At 38.5% G+C, this 20444-nt stretch overlaps 1 protein-coding gene across 5 annotated transcripts in view; it reads right to left on the reverse strand.

Moving 5' to 3' along the window:
- Positions 1–8202: 8202 nt before the first annotated feature.
- Positions 8203–20444, reverse strand: part of LOC126281139 (importin subunit alpha-7) — a 52857-nt gene continuing 40615 nt past the window's right edge. For 2 of the 5 annotated variants that reach the window (XM_049979821.1, XM_049979837.1), the window contains exons 9-10: positions 17008–17230; positions 14353–14778 (exon numbers count right to left, since the gene is read on the reverse strand). In XM_049979821.1, coding sequence (XP_049835778.1) covers positions 17040–17230 — 191 coding nt within the window. In that variant the 3' untranslated portion in view covers positions 14353–14778; positions 17008–17039. Of the gene's footprint in view, positions 8969–14352; positions 17231–20444 lie in introns of those variants that run through there. The other 3 variants (XM_049979819.1, XM_049979846.1, XM_049979828.1) reach the window with 2 other exon arrangements.

A 20444-nucleotide genomic window follows, 5' to 3' on the forward strand; every position in this document is an offset into this window, starting at 1 on the left:
TCTCCTGGCCTTTTCCAAGTACGGCTCCTCCTCTTGTGATTCTTGAACAGAGAATTCCGTATTACAAGCTGAAATTTATTGCAGAACTCAATTAGTCCTCCTGCAACCCTTTCCTCTACACCTGTTCCTATTACCGTATTCCAATCCCCCATGACTATTACATTTTCATGTCCCTTCAGATACTGTATTACACATTTAATATCCCCATATACATTCTGTCTCTTAATCTTTGCCTCGTGATGTCAGCTTGTAAACCCGAACTACTGTTGTCGGTGTTGGCTTGCTGTCGATTCTGATGAGAGAAACCCTATCACAGCACTGTTCACATTAACACTCTGCCCTTACCTTCCTGTTCTTAATGAGTCCTACTCCTGTTATACCATTTTCTGCTGATATTACCCTATATTCATCTGACCAAGAATCCTCATCGTCTTTCCATTTCACTTCATTGGCCCCCACTATATCTAGATTGAACCTCAGCATTTCCCTTTTCAGATTTTCTATTTTCCCTACCACATTCAAACTTCTGACATTCCATGTCCCAGCCTCATAGAAAGTTATCCTTTAGTTGGTTATTCAATCTTTTTCTTATGGTCACCTCCCTCTTGGCAATCCCTCCCAGAGATCTGAATGGGGGCCTAGTCTGGAATCTTTTGCAAATGGAGAGATCATGACACTTTTTCAGTTACACATCAAGCTTGAGTGTCTTGAACTTTTGTTCACTCATGCGCCCTCTTTAACAAGACCTTCGACTGAATGAGGATGACTTCTTATGCCAGAAGTCTTGTGGCCACCATTGCTGACAATTTTTATTCAAAATTTAAGCAGTGATGGGAGTCAAACCCGGGACTGACGTTTTCATTACTAATAAAACACACTACCCCTAGACCACAGGTATCAGGTATTGTAATAAAGATTTAAGTAATAGCATGTAGTTTCACACTGAATTATTGCTCCCTTTCAGAAGTAGCGTATATGCCTCATTTCCCAGGACCTCTTTATATATGTTTCAGGAATAAACTGATTTTTACTTTTGAATTTCAGTTTGAGTTTTCAAAGTACTTAAGTTTACACCAAGCTTTGTGAAAAACCAATAGGCCTTACAGTACTGGGATGCCATGCAACTACAGTTTCTCTTTATTAATTCATCTGTCATGCAGGAGACCAAATCTGGCACAATGTATTAAGCACATGCAGTTCTGAACATAAATGTGCATAGTAAGTTGAACAGATACCTGCGTGTGTTAGTGTAACCGAGATTGTGCATAAAGTTATTTCTTAAGGAAAATGTAGGCATCAAATATGTTGGTATATTTTATACGTGTGTAACAATGGTCTTGCTAGGTGAGGAAACTGAGATTATGGACAATGAGTCATGTTACAAGTGGTGATTGTACATTATTATTTTCTTGTGACTAATTACAGCATAAGTTTTTGGTGCCCCAGAACTGACTTATGTTTACTGTGTGAAAAATTTAGAGCAGACTGTTCCAATCTTGATTTACAAATAAACAACAAGCAAGGTGCAACTCAGATACAGTCTTTGAATAAGCAGAAACATGTAACGACTTAAATGAACTACACAAGAGGAAAGCAGACAAGTTTCACAAGATTAAATGTTCTCAACGTTTCAAGTCCAGAAGTCTATATGGATTAGGTACCAGAAGCAGCTCCTGCTTCTAAATATTTCAATCAATGAAGCATATTGCTGCAGACAGCAACAATTTTCTTCATTCAATATTCATTTGCTTTCTTCTAGGAAATCATATGGTGACTCTAAATGAATCAAAACACCTGAAGGTAATGTTTTGGAGCAACTAAGATGACAGACAGCGGCTTCATGTTTTTGATGTCATTGCAACTCCCGTTACTTTTACCACTATGATTTTTGCTGTGAAAACATACAATTTGGCAACAGAAAACAACTATTGTCATTTCAGAAAAAGTCTGCTAATATCAGTTAAATTTTTTATGTGGACTTCATTCTGATATGTCACTTAGCATTAAATATATTTTAACTGAACGGCTGAACCTGGATTGCCTTGAAAATTTGTTTTCACAGATTAGAGGTATTTGTAGGTTTTATCAACATCCATCCATCTGTGTTTGCTGCTTCTGCGAAAGACTGCTCGTGACATCCCACTGTCGAACAGTCTATCTTTGGGACTAGAAGAGGACCACCAGAAATGTGTGTAACAATGGTCTTGCTAGGTGAGGAAACTGAGATAGAGGATGTAAGTTATGGTTGTGAGACAGGTGCACCATCTGCTGTGACAGAAGATGTAGAATGCTCAGCAGTAGGATTCATGTACCTGGCAAGTTATATTGCATATTGTGATGTAAAATGTGATAACACATGTGACAGATCTCAAAACTTGAGCTCTTGTTGAATGAAGCTAATGCAACTGACACTTGGTCGAAGGAAAATTCTAAGAGCTTTACCAACATGACTTCACAGGAAGATCCTCATGTCACACTGGAGGTAATAGAAACATGCTTATGGATCTGGATTTTTATTAGTGTGTGCTATCTCAATATGAACCTGAAAAGAGAGAAAGCATCATCACCAAGTGGAAATCTCGTCAGTGGCACTCCTCAGCAGTCGAAGGGATATTAATGGGTTAAGTAGCTGCTATAAACAGTGCTTAAATAGCAAAATTTTTTGTGCTAAATAGCCTTGTTTGTGACGCCACAGTCCAAAATATAGTACAGCTTCACTCTCCATGCTTGTAGTTCTGCTTTGCTGCAATCATTGCAATGGTCAGTAGTAAGTCGTTTCGCTTTGGGTCTAACTTTAGTTAGCCAAGCCTAGAACTTGAAAATAATTTATGCACACTGTTGGCACAAGTGGTGCAGATATTTCTAAAGCAATTTTAGTTGAAAAACATTGTACAGGGCGTGGCAAAAAGAGCTCCACTGTTTTGAGAGCACACAGCTACATGAGGGAATGGCGTAGGGTGGTGGGAATAGCACTATTTAACTGCTGTATATGTGCCATTGTCAGTGTCAGCTATGGGTCGGTATGGTGAGTTTATTAAAAATGGTGGAGTGGCAATAGCGAGATAACGTTCTTTCTGCATCCACTTTACGCTTCATCAACATGATCCTGCTCCCAACAATAAAATGATTTACACATAGGCTCGGAATTTTAGAGAAACTAGTTCTGCTTCGAAAAGGGAATTTTGGGCCACCTTTGCACTGCAACAGGGACAATAAAATGTGGCTTTATTAAGCATTCAATCCAGCAGTCTCCACTATGCTCAGCATGAAAATACGCGACAGACCTACACTTACTGGTCCAAAATGTTCACAGAATTCTTTACCGATAGCTAAAGATGTGCCCTTATAAGGTTCTAATGACTCAATTCTTGAGTGACAGAGACTTAGAAATTGTATAAGATTGTGCCAAGACATTCTTCGAAACAAGCACTGCACAAATGTCACTCCTTTCTTTAATCACAGTCACGATGTTCAGTAATAACAACAGCTCCTGCAATTGTTTTCTTACCTCTCCAGTTGTTGCCATCCTTCACTGGCGCAAAAATCTGTCTCAGAATACTATTCTCAAATCTCAGGAGTTTCCTTTCAATCCTTTGGGTTAGAGCCCAAGTCTCTGCTCTTATAGGACCACAGGTTGTATTACAGTCCTGTAGATCCCAACCTTCATGGTCAAGACAAGAGTAGTTTTCTGAGTGCAAACCTTCACTTGTTCCTTGCTTGTATTCTTGTCATTTTTTCCTGGTCCATCTCATTTCTTTCACTGAGTACTGCCCCAAGATATTTGAACTCTTTACCCTTTCAAAGATTTTACCATCCACATGAAAGTTTGCCATCATTCTCTGTGCTCACTATGGGATATTTGATCTTATCTATATTCACAAGTCTCCTCTCTCTGCCTCTTCTACTAACACTCTTGCCATCTGAACCAGATCTCGCTCATTCAGCACTGTTGAAACTACATCATCCACATAGGCCAGGATGTTGAGCCTCCTAGCCTGCTGAATTCCAGTCTCTAGGCTTATCTTTCTTAGTGCTCTTTCAAGAACCAGACGGGAGGACAGACAGGCTCTCTGCCACACTCCAGTCCTCACCTGGAACCTCTCTTATACCTTTCCAACTCACTTCACTCTGCATGTTGTCTATTTTATACATGCTTGTGTTAGTTTTAGTAGTTTTCCGGGAAACTGCATCCTTTTCAGTTCTAGTCATTATTACTTGCCTATTCACATTATCAAACACTTTTAGTAGTTCACAACAAAACAATAAACATTTTTGCAAAATTCCTAGCTCTTTGATAGCTCTTGCCTTATATGTAGTTGATTTTTCGTTTCTGAGCCATGCTTGTTAAATCAAAGCACCTCCTCTATGTATGGTGTTGTCAGCTTCAGCAACAAAACGTTCAGGATCTTGTAAACTGTATACAGTAACATAATTACTCTTATGTTGCTGCATCTCATTAGATCTCCTTTCTTAAGCAGACAGACTGCTTCCATTCTGTCAGGATCTTTTCTCCTCCAAATTTAACAGATTGGTGGTACTCTCACTCCTGTACGATCTCTCTTCCTTTTTCAGCATTTCTGCAGGAATGCCATCTATTCCTGGTTCCTTTCCTCTTTTCAGCATTTCCCCCCCCCCCCCCCCCCCCCTCCTCCTGCCACTTCCATGCTTGGCAATTCATTCTCCCCTGTTGGTACTGTCACTGTATTTTCTCTGCAGAAAATAGCTGCTCTACAAAAATCAATACATGAAATTGTTTTACGAGAAAGTCCTAGAGAGAAAAGAGCAGTTGTATCAATGTTTGCTTCATCAAGACCTAAAATCAGTAAACAGTTATCTACATTAAGAAAACCATATTGTATTATGTGACACTGCATGTCAGTTTTCGAATTACAGATTACACCAAAATGACAGATATCATCCCTTAAATAGTACTGCAAGAGACAACATAGCAGTAGCATATTTTCAGTGTCAACAGAAATTTCGAAAACATATGCTTTGTTCATTATCACAGCTGTGTGGGTATGTAACAATATTATTGCCACTCACCGTATAGCGGAGATGCTGAATCACAGATAGGAACAACAAAAAGACTGTCACAAATAAAGCTTTCCATGCATAAGGCCTAAACACGACAAGTCATAGCGTGTGGTCTCTGCATTGCAGCACAGAATAACCTCATTTTCTTGCTATATTCTGTGGGCAGACAGAGCCACAGTAATGTTCAAATATGTTATTGACCATTTTGTAGCATGTGAAAAACTTATATGCAGTGGTTGAACACCATCACCAAATGGCAAAAAGTTTTCGCTATCCTGTTAGATTGACTATATTCACTGACATACTTCCAATCATTTGAAGGACCTGGCCTTAACACATCGATGTATGTAATTCTGAGTCCAAGCACCCTTCAGCTAACGAGCATGTTCCAGACATTACAACGTCAAACGTTTTCTGGTGGTATCTTCCCCAGACAATAGTATTCCAAACTGCAGTGTACCATGGCTGCTGAACTTTTTGCCATGTTATTAATGCCTGCATTATAATTCACAACACATCACTTATTTTTCACTGTATCAGACAACTGATGGTACTTTACAATTACAAAAAAAGAGGCCACCATTTTGAAGTTGTTATGGGGAGACGCGCAGATGCATACCTGTCAGATGGCACCAAGTTAACTCATCATGCTGCTCCTAAGGGTACTCTCGACAAGTTGCGAAAGTGGCCTCTGGGTTTTCCTCGAGCACTATTGACAGGTCTCCTTGCTCATCGCTAAAAAAGTTTTTGCTGTGGCTCGTTACAAAAACCAATATGTGAAAAAGATGTTGCAATCAGTATATTTTGTTGACCATGCAACGCAACAAAATGCTTTTGTCTACAAAAGTACTGTAAAATAAAACTATTACTTATGACTTTCATCCCCCACACACAAAGAAAAGTATTATCTGCAAACAAACAAAAGCAACCAATGATGCGACATCCAAAAATATTCACTTATCTAAAATAAAATGTATGTATTTCTGTATTTACTGTAGTGAAGAATACATGCTGTACAGTATGTATTACTGATCTGTAGCTATGAAGAAGCAGTGACCTACTGACGTTTAGGGAAAGTGACATGTAACTATTGAAATGGTTTACCAAAATCACATCAGATACTATTCAACAAAAAGCTATCTTTAAATTTCTGTGAATTTGTAACAACTGTTAATACACAAACACCTTCAAAGTCAGAATATTTTTTATGCCAATGTTAATAATTCTCTTTGAGATGACCAATCTTAAAGCAACAGGAGACACCACAGAAAGCAATCAGCACTTGGCAAAACGGGCCACTCAGATTGTCCCAGCCCCGGGAGAAACCCAGATGCATGTTGCTTAGCACAGGTTGATGCATTATGCAATAATGAGGCTGCACTAAGCTAGACGTGTAGCAACAAGTCAGCAGCAGCCGAAAGTTTATAAAGGCAATGAATTCTCCATGAATAGCTTTCATCTTTTTCAGAACATGATTTACAATAACGGGAGAGAAATTGTGAGGGGTTGCTATTGCCATACTACTTACCACACAAAGTAGTTTGAATGTTTTTGCCCATTTTGTACACAAAATCATCTTTCTAGCGTTCACAGCCACTATACATGGCAAATTAAGGTTCCCTGTATGTGCGAATCTGTGGCTACTGCTATGCAGCAGCAGTTGCCAGCTACATCTGCACAGACTGGTTTCAAAAAATGGAAACAGTTGGAAAAGTTGCATTAAGTTTATTAAATTTTGCAGGAGACAAGTGGAGACAATTCTGAAGGTGGCATCTGCTTCAAGAATTCCTAAGATGTTTAAAGATACTGTTCTTCCTCCTAAACAGTGTCACAAGATATTTGAATAAGTAAACGAAGTTTCAAGCAGTAGAGAGAAGTTAAAATTGTACACCCTGCAAGGCAACTAAAAAAGTTCCTAGAATTTACAGATCAGGAAGGTATCAGATATACTATTTATGCATGCATCATTAACATTCTGAAAGTCTAAATTTCTATGCTGTTTGTCTCCACACCTTCCAAGCTCACCTCAAAATGTTTGTTTCAACGAAACTGATTGAGATAAAAAGAGGAGGCTTGAGTACAACTTCTGGAGAGGTTTTTATCCCCTTTTATACCTTTGCATTTAAACCACTATTGTATCATTTGCTAAAACTTTTTTTAAAAAATCTGTACCAAAAAATATATAACTACCTTGTGTGTGTGTGTGTGTGTGTGTGTGTGTGTGTGTGTGTGTGTGTGTGTGTGTGGTGCGGGCGCATTGGGTTTTTGAAACAGTATACACTCATAGCATGTACGTTTTAATGCAAAAACCACAAAATACCTCACATTAGCTTCAGAGTGCCCTTTTCCAACATAAATTCTGTGCAGTTTGACCTGTGGCACAGAATGCGATCTTACACTGCACTGACTTGCTTTTCACATCTTTCATACTCTGAGATACTACCTAACATCAAAGGCCACATCAAAGTATTGTAAAACTAATCCCATTCCAGTTCACAATTGCATTCATAGCCTGTGTAAGGTTGGCTTTGTATAAAGCCAACTGTACTCGCTCTGGACTTATGTTTACTACTTGTAATGAAAATGCTGTGACCAGCATATTTTAACAGTTGAACAAATGCGGGAAGTTTAGAATAAGAGTTCAGTGTCAGAAAAGAACATGCTCAGTCAGTAGAGTACTCACCTATGTTTGAATCATTCGCCCAAACAATGTTGTACATTTTACAGAAAAAAAACTTGTTTCGTTTATCTATTTGGGCTTTTATATAAAACATAAAATGCCAATCTGTCTCTTTCTTTTTGTAACAATTACTATATAATTGCTTATGTTATCTTTGAAGTTATTTTAACTTTCTTGGACAAACAATGTTGTACTGCTAAAACACACCATGTTACTTATTTCAGAAACAGAAAGCTTACTTTGAAAAAATATCACAAAACAGGTCAACACATACTGTTTATTGCAATATAAATCTACACAAGCTGCAGCAAAAGATACTGAAAAACTCAACACCACTGGTGTTGTAATTATACTAAACATGTACACTCAGTCCTTAATCAATGGATTTTGCTAGATGAATATGCAAATCTGTAATTCACTTGGTAGTTGCTGACAGAACTCCCATTTCCAAGCTGGGAATAATACTGAGACATGAAGACTACGTCTTTCTTCCTGAAACTTTTTATTGGCAAAAGTTTATCAGACAAGACAGGGAAAAGTGAAATTTTATATGGCAACATATTTCTCCTCCCAGTTTTTTTACAATGCTTTGATAAACACACAGATGCACAATGTTATAACTGTTTCTTCTCCTTAGTGTGGTAGGGGTGATCCCAGAAATTCTCTGTTCCGTCTCGCAGACAAGGAATTCATTGTCACTAGTAATCATTGGAATCCAATTGACAGTGTGATACACAGAAAGAATCTCTTGTTCCTTTCTATAAAGGCATGATCCTACCACATGGTAGGAAAGTATCTCCTATAATGAGGAATTTCTATTATAGTATGTATGGATGATCGAGAGTCTGCAAAAGGGAAATTATCTGCCAATTGTGCCCAACTCACTGTTCAGATCAGATTCTGAAGCCATCATTGAGCGAATTGAAATGTATAAGAATATACTTTGGCATTCATGAAAATATCTTTACTGAGCCTCTCTTGGTAATGCTTTCATGCAAAAACCCCATGAAAGCAGTGTTACTACCAGTATTATGTACTGGAAGAGTGTGGCAAGAGTGACACCATTGATAAAATACAGAAAAATAATTTAACTGTCGGCAACTCTGTCAGCACAAAGTTACTATTACCTGTTGGTTTGCTTTTTCTGGCATCAGCAGCAAGTGTTTTGTATGCAGTTTCAACCCTAGCATGATGAAATGTACCTTCCATTTCAGCTTTCTTATTTCCTTCAGCAGGCTCTGCACTAACCACCTGCATAAAAAATTTATTGAAATAAGAACTTGGCAAACACAATTTTAATTTAAAATCACTCCTGAAAATATCTCTAAACCTACTGTAGCTAATTTAGTTCAGGGTACTTCTCCTGGAGAGAAAGACATACATTTACGCCCTCACAGATCTGGACTGAAATGGCAACTAACAGGTCTATGCCAAAAGTAGTGACTTTCTTGGTTTAGAAACAATTCAGTTTGTTTCTTCATTAGATCTATGTCATGATGCAGGATTCTGTGAGGCCTGTTCAAATGCTTTCCTCTTTTGTCTTCAAGGTGTGGATTACTCTTTAATGTGTTGATAAAAATTTGCACACACTGAGGTGTAATACACAAAACATTACAGTGTCTTTCAGCAAATGCATACCTTATTGATTTCTGAAGGCAAATGATATGTAAGTGAACAATTGTGACAAGGCACACTTTCTTCTGTTGTTCATCTCTTCACACCAGTTATCTCAGTGCACTGGAAGACCAAAAATTATGTTTCTGCCATAATCAAGTGCATAAAATATCCAAATAGGTTGTTGTTGTGGTCTTCAGTCCTGAGACTGGTTTGATGCAGCTCTCCATGCTAATCTATCCTGTGTAAGATCCTTCATCTCCCAGTACCTACTGAAACCTACATCCTTCTGAATCTGCTTTGTGTATTCATCTCTTGGTCTCCCTCTACGATTTTTACCCTCCACGCTGCCCTCCAATACTAAATTGGTGATCCCTTGATGCCTCAGAACATGTCCTACCAACCGATCCCTTCTTCTGGTCAAGGTGTGCCACAAACTCCTGTTCTCCCCAATTCTATTCAATACCTCCTCATTAGTTACGTGATCTACCCGCCTAATCTTCAACATTCTTCTGTAGCACCACATTTTGAAAGCTTCTATTCTCTTCTCGTCCAAACTATTTATCGTCCATGTTTCACTTCCATACATGTCTACCCTCCATACAAATACTATCAGAAACGACTTCCTGACACCTAAATCTATACACGATGTTAACAAATTTCTCTTCTTCAGAAACACTTTCCTTGCCATTGCCAGTCTACATTTTATATCCTCTCTACTTTGACCATCATCAATTATTTTCCTCCCCAAACAGCAAAACTCCTTTACTACTTCAAGTGTCTCATTTCCTAATCTAATTCCCTCAGCATCACCCGACTTAATTTGACTACATTCCATTATACTCGTTTAGCTTTTATTGAGGTTCATCTTATATCCTCCTTTTAAGACACTGTCCATTCCGTTCAACTGCTCTTCCTAGTCCTTTGCTGTCTCTGACAGAATTACAATGTCATCGGCAAACCTCAAAGTTTTCATTTATTCTCCCTGGATTTTAATACCTACTCCGAATTTGTCATTTGTTTCCTTTATTGCTTGCTCAATATACAGATTGAACAACACCGGGGAGAGGGCTACAATCCTGTCTCACTACTCACTAGCAGTTTTTCCATTCATCTGTAAATAATTCACGTTACTATTTTGCAGCTGTGACTTATTAAACTGATAGTTCGGTAATTTTCACATCTGTCAACACCTGCTTTCTTTGGGATTGGAATTATTATATTCTTCTTGAAGTCTGAGGGTATTTCGCCTGCCTTGTACATCTTGTTCACCAGATGGTAGAGTTTTGTCAGTACTGGCTCTCCCAAGGCAGTCAGTAGTTCCAATGGAATGTTGTCTACTCCCGAGGCCTTGATTCGACTCAGGTATTTCAGTGCTCTGTCGAACTCTTCACGCAGTATCGTATCTCCCTTATCATCTTCATCTACATCCTCTTCCATTTCCATAATATTGTCCTCAAGTACATCACCCTTGTATAGACCCTCTATATACTCCTTCCACCTTTCTGCTTTCCCCCCTTTGCTTAGTACTGGGTTTCCATCTTAGCTCTTGATATTCATACAAGTGGTTGTCTTTTCTCCAAAGGTCTCTTTTAATTTTCCTGTACGCTGAATCTATCTTACCCCTGGTGAGATAAGCCTCTACATCCTTACATTTGTCCTCTAGCCATGCCTGCTTAGCCATTTTGCACTTCCTGTCAATCTCATTTTTGAGACATTTGTATTCCTTTTTGCCTGCTTCTATTCTTCTACTGCATTTCTTTCCCCCATTCCTGTCAATTGTTCCCTTATGCTCTCCCTGAAACTCTGTTACAACCTCTGGTTTAGTCAGTTTATCCAGGTCCCATCTTAAATTCCCACCTTTTTGCAGTTTCTTCAGTTTTAATCTACAGTTCATAACCAATAGATTGTAGTCCGAGTCCACATCTGCCCCTGGAAATGTCCTACAATTTAAAATCTGGTTCCTAAATCTGTCTTACCATTATAATCTATCTGATACCTTTTAGTATCTCCAGGATTCTTCCATGTACACAACCTTCTTTTATGATTCTTGAACTAAGTGTTCGCTATGATTAAGTTATGCTTTGTGCAAAATTCTACCAGACAGCTTCCTCTTTCATTCCTTAGCCCCAATTCATATTCACCTACTATGTTTCCTTCTCTCCCTTTTCCTACTGTCGAATTTCAGTCACCCATGACTATTAAATTTTTGTCTCCCTTCACTTCCTGAATAATTTCTTTTATTTAATCATACATTTCTTCAATTTCTTCATCATCTGCAGAGCTAGTCAGAATATAAACTTGTACGACTGTGGTAGGCGTGGGCTTCGTGTGTATCTTGGCCACTATAATACGTTCACTATGCTGTTTGTAGTAACTTATCTGCACTCCTATTTTTTTTATTCATTATTAAACCTACTCCTGCATTACCCCTATTTGATTTTGTGTTTATAACCCAGTAGTCACCTGACCAGAAGTCTTGTTCCTCCTGCCACCGAACTTCACTAATTCCCACTATATCCAACTTTAACCTATCCATTTCCCTTTTTTAAATTTTCTAACCTATCTGCCCGATTAAGGGATCTGACATTCCACTCTCCGATCCGTAGAATGCCAGTTTTGTTTCTCCTGATAACGACGTCCTCTTGAGTAGTCCCCGCCCGGAGATCCGAATGGTGGACTATTTTACCTCCGGAATATTTTACCCAAGAAGACGCCGTCATCTTTTAACCGTACAGTAAAGCTGCATGCCCTCGGGAAAAATTACGGCCGTAGGTTCCCCTTGCTTTCAGCCGTTCGCAGTACCAGCAAGGCCGTTTTGGTTATTGTTACAAGGCCAGATAAGTCAATCATCCAGACTGTTGCCCCTGCAACTACTGAAAAGGCTGCTGCCCCTCTTCAGGAACCACACTTTGTCTGGCCTCTCCCCTCTGTTGTGGTTGCACCTATGGTACGGCTATCTGTAGAGGCACGCAAGCCTCCCCACCAACGGCAAGATCCATGGTTCATGGGGTTGCACCTTATAATTTGCCGGTAAATTTCTACGTGAACACTGACAGTGACAAATTCTTTCCTAGGAAAGAACAAAATTCAACTTTGAACATCTCTCACAAAATCTGCTATATTTAGGGGATTCCAGTGGGATAGAAATTGATAGATGTACTGTACATGTACTGACAAACAAATGACTAGTTTTTCAGAAAAATTGGATGATTTATTCAAGAGAAAGAGCTTCACAAATTGAGCAAGTTAATAAGCATTGGTCCACGTCTGGCTCTTATGCAAGCAGTAATTCAGCTTGGCAACTGATTGACACAATTGTTGGATGTTCTACAGAGGCATATCATCCTAAATTCTGCTCAATTGGCATTTTAGATCGTCAATATCCCACGTTGGTTGGATGGGTCTGCCCGTAGTGCTTCAAACATACTCAACTGGGGAGAGATCCGGTGACCTTTCTGGTCAACGTAGGGTTCGCAAGCACAAAGACAAGCAATAGAAACTCTCGACGTGTGCAGGGGGGCATTATCTTGCTTAAATGTACATACAAGCTGGCTTGCCATGATGGACAACAAAATGAGACACAGAATATCACTGACATACTAGGCTGTGCTGCAACTGCACTGCGGTTGTCAACCAAATGGGTCTTGTTATGAAATGCAGTGGCAGTTCATACCAAATATTGTCAATGTACCACTGTGCTGTAAGAATACTGTGGATGACGACCAAAGAGGTCCTGATAAGAATTTCAATGGCACCCCAGACTCCTGCTTCATAGGCCGTATGGCAGGCAACAGTCAGGTAGGTATCCCACCACTGTCTGGGATGTCTCCAGACAAGAATTGTCTTTGGTGATGACTCCTGCTTTGAACTGAGCCCTGACGAGCAGCAAAGACTTGTCTGGAGACACCCTGGCTAGCAGTGCGATACCTACCTGACTGTCACCCATCATGCAACCCAACAACCAGGAGCGATGGTCTGGAGTGCCACTTCATTTCTTAGCAGGACTGCTATTGTTGCCATCCGTGACACCCTTAAAGCACAGCAGTTAGTCAACAATATTCTATGACATTTTGTTGCCCTTCATATCAATCCACCCTGGGCTTACATTTCAGCAAGATACAGTCTGCCACACACAGTGATTTTCTACTAGTAGTCTTCATGCTTACAGAAAGTTTGGAGTGGTAATGGCAGGGCCCTCCTACCAAGATTTTGACATTCTAAAATACCAATTGGACAGGATTTGGCACATATCCATCAGGTATCAATCAATGCCATGGAAAGTAACTGTTTGCATGAGAGGCAGAGGTGGACCAATGCATTACTGACTTGCTCATTTTGCAAAAGTCTTCTCTTGAATATGTCATTCAATTTTTCTGAAATTGTAATAATTTGTTTTTCTGTAAATGTACATCACATCTAGCGATTTCCATTTCATTTGGATAATTCCTTTGGGGTGCATTGGTTAAGAGTGAATAGGCACCTGCTATCCTTCAACGCCTTGCATATATATTGTCCTTTACCCCATAAATATTAACTTAAATTTCCTTCCTTTAGTCAAACACTGTTGCACTTCACTCGTTACGACTACATTCTGTGTGTAACCCAGAATGATAAGTTACAATGTTTTGAGGTTTGACAACAGTACCAAAAATAATGCAAGGTAGAAACAATTTAACCAGTAGATAAAGGAGGTCAGATATAATGCTATCCCAACTCTTAACTCGCTTTTGGTAAAAATGTTGGGTACAATATTGTTTGGGCAAATGTTTTATTTCAAGGAATTAATCAGGTGCTAGTAAAATAGAAGCAGAATAGATTTATAGCTTTTGCACAATGGGAAAGGAACTATCAGTTTACTTGCTTAGCAAACATACTTCCCAAATATTCTGAAATCTCGTTGCCTTCTCCGTGGAACAAACATAATATTTGATTAAAAAAACATGTAACCTACTCCTTACCTTATATCGCCCTCATGGTTTAACAGAATACAAGCAGTTTAATTATTAAAACTATATCAATACAGTTTCAAATTTATTTCAAGCAACACAGTTCTCATTTTTATACACTTTTGCTTCTTCGCCAACTATATATTGTAACATCATCAGTATTAATATCAGTACCAGTCAAACAAAGGAGAATATTAAATACAATACATTTTTCTTACAAAGGGTTTTTATTAAATTTATAATTCAGTATGAGGTGGAAAGTTGACTAGCTCTGTTTTCAAGGCAGTTATGGAACATAAAACATGATTCACACTCCCACTTTTTGCTTTCGACAGTTCATGTTTTGGCAGTCGTTTTTAGTCAAGAGTATTTGGGGGGAGACCCCTACGCAGTCTTATCACATTCCATACCAGTATCAGTCTGTACTTCTCAGCAAACATTCTAGAAGACCAAATTAATGATTTTCTTGTCATCTCATTTTTCTTCCGCATTTTTGATCTGCAAAAATTTACAAAGAGTTGGCATTTGTTTTATACTGATTGCTTTTTATGGAAAATACTGCCTTTATTTGAATGGATTTCTGTTACCTTTACAAAATATTCAACAAAAGTATTGCATACATAGTGTGCAAAGGCTCTCTTCTTCAACAAAGAAAAATCTGTGGGTTTTACAGAGACACTCTTGACTACAAATAAAATATACAGCACGAGTTCTCTGAAAACTTCATTTCATTTCAACAAATATGACATGCATTCTTATGTGGTAGCCATAACGTATCAGCTGCAACACATTTCAACAATGTATTACAAATGAATTAGAAACACAATTGTTTCTACCTCCTACTTTTAACACATTCTCTACAATTGGCTAAAAATACATGCTACCAGCCAAAGTAAAGAGAAACATGTCTCAAGTCTTAACACAATAAATATTCCATAAATAACATGACATCCCCTACTGAATGTGTCAGAGGGCACAATGTCAGAATACAAAACACTGAAATGACTGGGTGGTGCCACCAAATTCAAACAGCACTATAACATATCTTCCAGCTTTTCTATAACAGTGGACATCTTATATCAGAATATTTATCCTATTTACATTTTTAAAAATCCACTGAGAGCACCAAGCATTATCAAAGTAATTTACACGAAATAATTTCTGTTGCTGATTGAACAATCTAATTCAGTTGCTCAATGCACAGTTCTTATTTTGATCACTTACAAAGTATTACAATTTTGTAATTGTAAACATTTAAGGATCTAATGATGTTGTCCTTTAAGTCATCACTTTTCACTTAACTTTTTCTTTAAGTCCAGTCAAATTTATTTCACTGTCACCTAACTATGGTCAGTCATAACGTCGTCATTTGTAATGCAAAGAATTATTAATTTTACGCATTTTTCATAGCTTCACTAATTTCACCATTAAAGACAGGCACAACATTGAATGCCTTTTAGAACCAAATTTACTTTGCGCAAAATGTTAACAATTCTTGGCGAGCAGGTAATAAAGTGGGGGCATGAACTACAAGGTTATCAGTACAGAAACTGAGAATGTTGTTTGTTACAGCTTCTGTATGAGAAATTAAAGAAACTACACAACGCAAAAAGTGAAAAGTTATCAGTTTCCACAATGTTTATGTTTCCTGTATTTTTCATGGCATGTCAAAAAAAATGAAAAAGTAAACAGTGTACATCATTTATTATGCATAACGTAGCATTCAGAGGAAAAATACTGGAACAACATAGATGTACTCTGAGGGATTCTGTTAATAAAGGTAGATCTACAGATGCAAAGTAACAGGACTGGGAATGGAACAGAAAGTAGTAGTGTGCGTTTTGAAAGGCATGAATGAAGCAAGGAAAAACTATCATTTGCACTGACAGACTTTGTTGTGGGTTGTCCAAGCTTTTACAGTGTTCTTTACAGTAATTTCTATAGCATGTCGGGACAATATGAAACACTGTATCGGCATTTAAACACCCCAAATATTTATGAATTACCTCTGCATAACAATAAAATATGCCTGATATCAGTTCCTCTCCTTTTCATTAGAGGGATACTCTTTCAAGCTACAAACCAATTGAATACACACACATTCAAGAGGCCAGAAATGTCACAGCAAATTTTCACATTACAATATCATAAACTGCTGTATTTAGTTACATCTGCACAATGCTCTACACATGCAAGATATATTACAAACATTATTTAATTAAGAAAGTACTTCCACATGGCATTCATCTTTTAGGGTCCAGGCAAAAGAAACTGCATTATCCAGGCAGAGGAATGGAACAGAAATCTACCGGTAACTGTGAAAGCTAGACACAATTACTTCAAGTAACACAAAATTGTGTCTTGCAAGTGGCAACTATTACTCTGCTCCTGAACATCACAGATTCTTACACCCAGGATTCAGTGACCCTGTTATGAACTTGGACCCACAAATACTCATTTTTGTGTATTAATTCTATGATGTTTCACAACCGGAGAACAGGAGTTTTCAGTTCTGCAGAATAATAAACAGCAGCACACAAGGCGCGAACTGAGACATTGTTGCAGAAAGAATATTAATTTTGTATATCTTTTCTTCTCTGCATATCATTAGTTAGTGTTCTTATTTTCCATGTTCCTTTTAAATGATCACAAAATTGCTCCATTTCTTTAAAATTTACAATTTCAGTTCACTTCAATAAGAACGAAAATAAACTCCGAACTACTCACAAGGCGACTCTTGTGGCCCATCATCCAGAGTTTCAGAAATTGAAGCCACCCATTGGAACGCTCTGGTCAGCATTGAACTGATACTGTTGTGCCTCTGCATCGACTGCTGGAGCAACTCTTGCATCCTCCTCCTCACTTCCAAAGTAGTGCTCAATTATGTCAAATGCTTTTTGATAGATGTCCATATTTTCATGTGACTGCAAGAATTCTATCTTATCCAGACCTGAAACAACAATGAAGTAAAATGTTTTCACTGGTCAAAAAGATTTCCAGTTCTTGCACCCTGCACAAGGAGCAGCATTCCAGAACATGCTGTTACTAATAGCAAGAATTTATCATGTAAGCACCAGAGAGACAAACATTACAAATTATCTTTGTATGACTACATTTGCGAACCAGTCATAAGCTATTGGTGTGTGTGTGTGTGTGTGTGTGTGTGTGTGTGTGTGTGTGTGTGTGAGAGAGAGAGAGAGAGAGAGAGAGAGAGAGAGAGAGAAGTATCTAAAATTGTGTGGGGGAAAAAGGGTAATAAATTTTAACATACAAAAATTATGAAAACACTTTGTTACTGTACTCTAGCACACTTTTCAGAGCTCTGTAATAGTGACAGATCATATTAATGGAAATGAAAGGATGCAAATTAAGAGAAGATGAAACTGTCTCCAAATAAATCACTGTGCACCAATGTGTCAAATAATTCAGACTTATTAAAAAATTTAAACTGTGAGAAAAACTGCCTCAAGCCATCATCTTTGTATTTCAAGGTTATTGCTCTTACAAAATAAACTATTAACATCCATCTCACTACCAAAAGGTGGATGGTTAGAGCAGGTGAAAATTTCATAACAGTAACTGAACTCATTTAGGTAACAGAGTTGGAACTACTGACTGTCATGATGTCAGAGGCTATAACCAGGAGCAAAATTATTACTAGCTACTGATACTAGCATTAGCCACTTTACTTTTGTCAAATATTGAGTGATGACAATGGGCTTCATGTCTCATCACTGGAATGTCATTTCAACAACACGACACAGAGTATTCACTGTCTGGTGCCCCAAAGCTAAAATTTATTTTTGGCCAGATCGCTTCCTGAGGCCTGAGGAAATCAGCCCTGGGCACACGCTGTGGTTGATGTGTGTATTCTCACGGAGTGCTGCACTGAGGAGAGGTATTGTTGTCAGTCGGTGAAGGCTGTCACAAGTCGGCATTCCAGAACATCCCAAAAGTGTTCTACAGGATTCAGGGATGTTACTGTCATGTAACCACTCTGCCACAGGCCGCGCATTATGAACAGGGGCTCGATTGTGTTGAAAGATGCAATCACCTTCCCCGAATTGCTCTTCAACGGTGGAAAGCATGAAGGTGCTTAAAACATCAATGTACGCCTATGATGTGATAGTGCCACACAAAACAACAAGGGTTGAAAGCCCCCTCCACATAAAACATGACTACACCATAAAACCGCCTCTTCCGAATTTTTAGTGTTGGCACTAAACACCCTGGCAGATGACGATCACCAGGCATTTGCATACCCACACCCTGCCATCGGACCACCACATTGTGTACCATGATTTGTCACTCCACATTATGTTTTTTCACTGTTCAATCATCCAATGTTTATGCTCCTTACATCAAGTGAGGCATCATTTGGCATTTACCGGGTTGATGGGTGGCTTATGAGCAGCTGCTCAACCATGAAACCAAAGTTTTCTCACCTCCCACCTAGCTGTCTTAGTATTTGCAGTGGATCCCGAAGCAGTTCAGAATTCCTGTATGATGGTCTGGATAGATGTCTGCTTATTACACATAACGACCCTCTTCAACTGCCGGCAGTCTCTGTCAGTCAACAGACGAGGTTAGCCAGTACATGTCCATTCACATTTACACTTCACCATCACATCGGAAACAGTCGGGCTAGGGTTGTTGAGGAGTGCGGAAATCCTGCGTACAGACATATGACAAGTGACACCCAATCACCTGACCACATTTGAAATCCATGAGTTCCGCGGAGCACCCCATTCTCCTCTTTCATGATGTCTAATGAATACTGAGGTCGCTGATATTGAGTGCCTGGCAGTAGGTGGCAGCACAATGCACCCAATATGAGAAACGTATATTTTTGGGGGGTCCGGATACTTTTGATCACATAGTGTATGTTCACAGACTGGCTGACACAACTGCCGGTGCTTCAGACTTTCCATCACACTGCACAGAAGAAGTGTCAAATTCAAATTACAATCTTGTCACTAAAATTTACATTCCCTTGCAGCACTAATACATATCCTAGAGTGCCTTCCTCGTATACATTGCACAAATATTGTTCTATTAATTGCTAATATACAACCAACCTGCTGTTTAAAACTGTATAAAGAAGTAGTATATGGACAGAAGAAAACTAATAGCAACCAAAAAATACTTCATATGACAATAAAGAAGACTAATGTCAAATGACAAAAACATTGGTGAAATACATGTTGATATGAAGCCAGTGAAGAATACAGAAGTGAAGCAGCACTGGGAGCCTTATTACCAATTAAAGAAACACAAACAAGTATCAAATCCAAACTGTGTATTCAGGGTAGCTGGAAAACATTCTTGAAAGAAACATTATCACTGCAACTGTAACAAACAGCTGCAACATACACGTAGCATAAAACTGATCCGAAGTATCCCATAATAAAGATGCTATCCTGTTGCGTACAGCAATTCTCATTCAGAAAGCACTCTCAGGAAAAACTTGGAACATTATTTTAAAACAAGACTGGTGTATCAAAAACAAAAGTATGGGCAACATCACCACGACACCAATATCGCTTAGCAGACCATAGTTAACATTTAATGGTTCACTTGAATGTGAAGCAAACTGATCACTGGAAGTTCCCATCATAAATTCAACTAAATAAATACTATTAATATAGGAGATTATTACCCATTTCCTCGAATTAAATGTGTCTTTCATCGGCACAAATGCTTATCATCAATTATGGCTCTAGGGTCTGCCACCAGATCAGGTTATTTTGTTAATCCTACAATAAATCCTTGCTTTCACATAGTGAATGTTCATTAGCGCTGGCAATCAGAAGCTGTTGCTACTTGTCAGCAGAAAGCAGCAGTTGCCTTGTGGGAATACTGTGGGATACTGAAAACATTATCCAGCAGCAGATCTGAGAGCCATATACTGAATACATCTGCTGAGAATACCTGAAGAGTCATAAGAAATGCTTATGTTTTTGCAACTGACTTATCTGTAGATTAATCAAGCTTCTTTCTGGCCAATTAATCTGTGTATTTTCTTTTCTTCTTATACAACTGTTTCTTTTGTTAAGTCATTTAGATATGAATGATTATGTTCCCACACATTTTTTTGCTTTCTTTGAGTAACTGTATTCATGTGAAAGTTAAGTTTGATACTTTTACTTGTTATTTATGACTAC

Source organism: Schistocerca gregaria, chromosome 1 (genome assembly GCF_023897955.1).
Source record: "Schistocerca gregaria isolate iqSchGreg1 chromosome 1, iqSchGreg1.2, whole genome shotgun sequence".
Taxonomy (NCBI): domain Eukaryota; kingdom Metazoa; phylum Arthropoda; class Insecta; order Orthoptera; family Acrididae; genus Schistocerca; species Schistocerca gregaria.